This window comes from Amphimedon queenslandica, unplaced genomic scaffold, assembly GCF_000090795.2.
Source record: "Amphimedon queenslandica unplaced genomic scaffold, v1.1 AMPQUscaffold_12575, whole genome shotgun sequence".
Classification (NCBI taxonomy): domain Eukaryota; kingdom Metazoa; phylum Porifera; class Demospongiae; order Haplosclerida; family Niphatidae; genus Amphimedon; species Amphimedon queenslandica.
The window spans coordinates 1-3,248 of NW_003547188.1; the positions used below are offsets into that span (position 1 = coordinate 1).

Sequence of the window (3,248 nt, forward strand, 5' to 3'; positions counted from 1 at the left end):
AATTTGTCAAGCAAAAATACCTGACAAATTTGACAAAAATTTTGACCGATGGAAATTTGAAGCTATACGGTATAATTTTTAAGATCCTTAATTTTGAAAAGCTTATAAGTCGTGACGCTAGCAATTTAAATGTGTTATTGGCCTACATGTAGCCTCAAAAATTTGTCAAAAAATTTGTTATGATTAATGTAAGTTAATTTATTTATTTAATTTATTTTTATTTATTTTATTAATTATATTAATAGATGGTAGTTTATATCTATTGGAGGTTAATTCAATAAAGGTGCAACACAGAGTATCATTAGCTGATGTGAGTCACATTAGTGCTAGTCTCCTACCTGATAACTTCTTCATTATACATGTACCTGCTGATCAGGACAGGCTCTTCATTAGCACGTAAGTATTAATTATTAATTATTATTATGATATTTATAATTTAGTAATATTTTATTCTAAGGCTACTTTACACTGTACTTTAGTACAGGGATTTTTTAGCAACTTTAAAAATTTATAAAAAATCAAATTTTTATCAGAATCAGCTCAAAATTTTTATGTAAGATAAGAACTTGTATGTGCATCAGGAAAAATTATAAAATTGAAAAATTTTCTGTTTTTTATTTTTGGTAAAATTTTGCCAATGTCATGTACTGTAGTAGTACAGTGACTTTTGTCCGATTTTTTAATTACTTTTAAAATTCATAAAATATCCAATTTTGATCGGAATCAGCTCAAACTTCTTACACAATATAAGAACATGTATATGTAACAGGAAAAATTATAAAAATGAAAAATTCTCTATTTTTTATTTTTGGTGAAATTTTTGCATTTTTAGTTATTATGTGTTATGTTTTGTGCATGTATGTTTAAATTAATTTAAAAATTATAAAGAGAGCATGTACATGCAGTTATCTATTATTACTATTATTATTATTATTATTATTATTATTATTATTATTATTATTAATTTATTATTATTATTTATTAGGAGGAAAACTGAGATAGTGACGTCACTAAGGATTGCTTACTTTGACATGACAAAACAAGAATTGAATATATCACTACAGAACAGGTAAACAATAATAAATTAATAAATAAATAATGTATTTCCTTGTGGAAATGCCTAGACACTTATTTCTTATAAAGACCCATTTAGTAGACAATTAATAATTCCTTACTGATAAGTCATCTGCCTGTTGCATGTACCAGTATCAAGTGGAAGGTGTGTACATGTATTAGCATACATGTACATGTATATGTGCCTCTACATGTAATGTCTTTTAGTTATTGTGAATTTGTTTGAGTTGTCCCTTCTCTTATGTCATCTTATCTCCCCCTCTCTCTTTCCTTTCTTTCTCTCTTTATCCTCTTCTGTCCCTCCCTCCTCCTCTGCCCCTCTCCCTCTCTCTCTCCCTCCCCCTCTCTCCTCCATTAGTATTGATTATAAAGTTGATAGAGATCAAGTGAGATGAGTTGAATTCACTCAAGGAGACAGTAAGTACCTCATACTATTAATAGTAACACTATTACTGATACTATTAATAGTAACACTATTACTGATACTATTAATAGTAACAACTAGTAACAATGATAGAATTTTCATAGAATTTCTACAGTTTTCATAGTGCTATTCACTAATGCCCACATCAATCTATTGATAATATCATTATTTTCATTTATTATTAGATGGTGTATATACAAGATTGTTTGCAAGGAAAATAAAGAATTAATAATAACATTATAATGACAGTAAATACACTGTGTGAGACTGTGTGTGTGTTTATGAATCATTTATCTCATTTATTTATTACTACTATTTGTACATGTACAATAATTGTAATTCATTATAATGATTATTAGATTAGATATTATTGTAGGCAGTATTTGTAGGGTTTGTTTTGAGATTTGAATGAGATGGAATTTTAGAAGAAAGAGTGAGTTAAAAGTAAAGGGCTTGTAAATAGCTTTAATACAGTAATAGCATTAATAAAAGGAGAATTTAAAGCCTGGTTTCCATATAGCCCCTACAACAACCTTACAACACTGTTGGTGATTGAAATCAGGTCTATTTTATTTACATAGATTATAGGATCCTTCTATGTTAGTGGTAGCTAAGTATTGTGGACTAGCAAAGAACTAATTGTGTCATGCTGTCATATCACACAGCAATGCTGTGTGATATATAGCTTGTCTAGAAAATAAGAGGTGGGCAGTGACTGACTACAATTGTTTTGTAAGTATTATAATACTGACTATTCACTTGTTTCAATTATTATTTATTGATCTACAGTTAAATAACAATGACACTATCTAGTACTTCTTATTTGTATTTTATTATTTGATTTACATTGAGAGACTGAGAGAAAATTACAATTTCTATGAAATGACCAAATTCGGTCATAGTAACTGGAACTACAGTAATATCAGTAGTAGAGGGACACTATGTACAGTTATTACATGTTACAATGAGCAACATAATGATAAACTCTAATGATCGCTAAAGGAACTTACGTGACATATATCACCCAATGAATTTTAATAAAAATAGCGAGAACACTCTACAATAGTGAGACTGTGAGAGCACAGTTGTTGACGATAGACCTGTTATATAAACTCTTACTACAAAAATTTGATACAATGATAGTGCTTCTTTACCTTGTAAAATGACAATAATAACTGTAAAACTAACAGTCACATATACTCCTCCAGACATTCTCATGATATAGTGTTAATCAGTACACATAGCTGTACCCACCTCTTTGTAAATCAAATTGATTACTTTGACGCTGTAAGCAACATATTTCTATAGTGTGAATTATAGTGTTGTTTGGTCATAATGATGATAACTGTATTTCAAACACTCTAAAGTTTAGCTGTAAACCCACCAGCTTATACCATTAATGACTGGATGAAAGAACTGATACTTGTAATACCGTTAATTATTAATATTAAGGTATAATAAAGTAGATAATAGAAAAGTCAAAATGGCATCATTACATGGTGATCATCCCCACTCACAATTTGCAGTTTCTGATGACAGCCTGACTGATAATTTTTTGATTCTCTTGCTCTTTAAACCTTTTACCTACATGTACTTTCTTTTCTTTCTTTCTCCCTCTCTCTTGCTCTCTTTTGCTTTTAATTTACTGGCTTGCCAGAATTTTTTGGTTCTAATTTTAGTGCCATCTTTTAACTCAGTGTACGACGTGTCCAAGCCTCTCTGATTTTTTATTACTATCTGTTTTAATTAA

At 29.1% G+C, this 3,248-nt stretch overlaps 1 protein-coding gene and 1 long non-coding RNA gene across 2 annotated transcripts in view; both read left to right on the forward strand.

The window, feature by feature from the left end:
• The first annotated feature begins 272 nt into the window (after positions 1-272).
• On the forward strand, positions 273-1,769 carry LOC109587416 (uncharacterized). The gene is made up of 4 exons (XR_002187583.1): positions 273-396; positions 986-1,069; positions 1,433-1,491; positions 1,684-1,769. It is a non-coding gene; the product is annotated as an uncharacterized LOC109587416 (long non-coding RNA).
• A 1,212-nt stretch (positions 1,770-2,981) lies between these two features.
• The window catches only part of LOC109587415 (uncharacterized), a 1,330-nt gene continuing 1,063 nt past the window's right edge, over positions 2,982-3,248 (forward strand). Inside the window, exon 1 of the mRNA XM_020003656.1 lies at positions 2,982-2,997. Coding sequence (XP_019859215.1) covers positions 2,982-2,997 — 16 coding nt within the window. The remainder of the gene's footprint in view (positions 2,998-3,248) is intronic.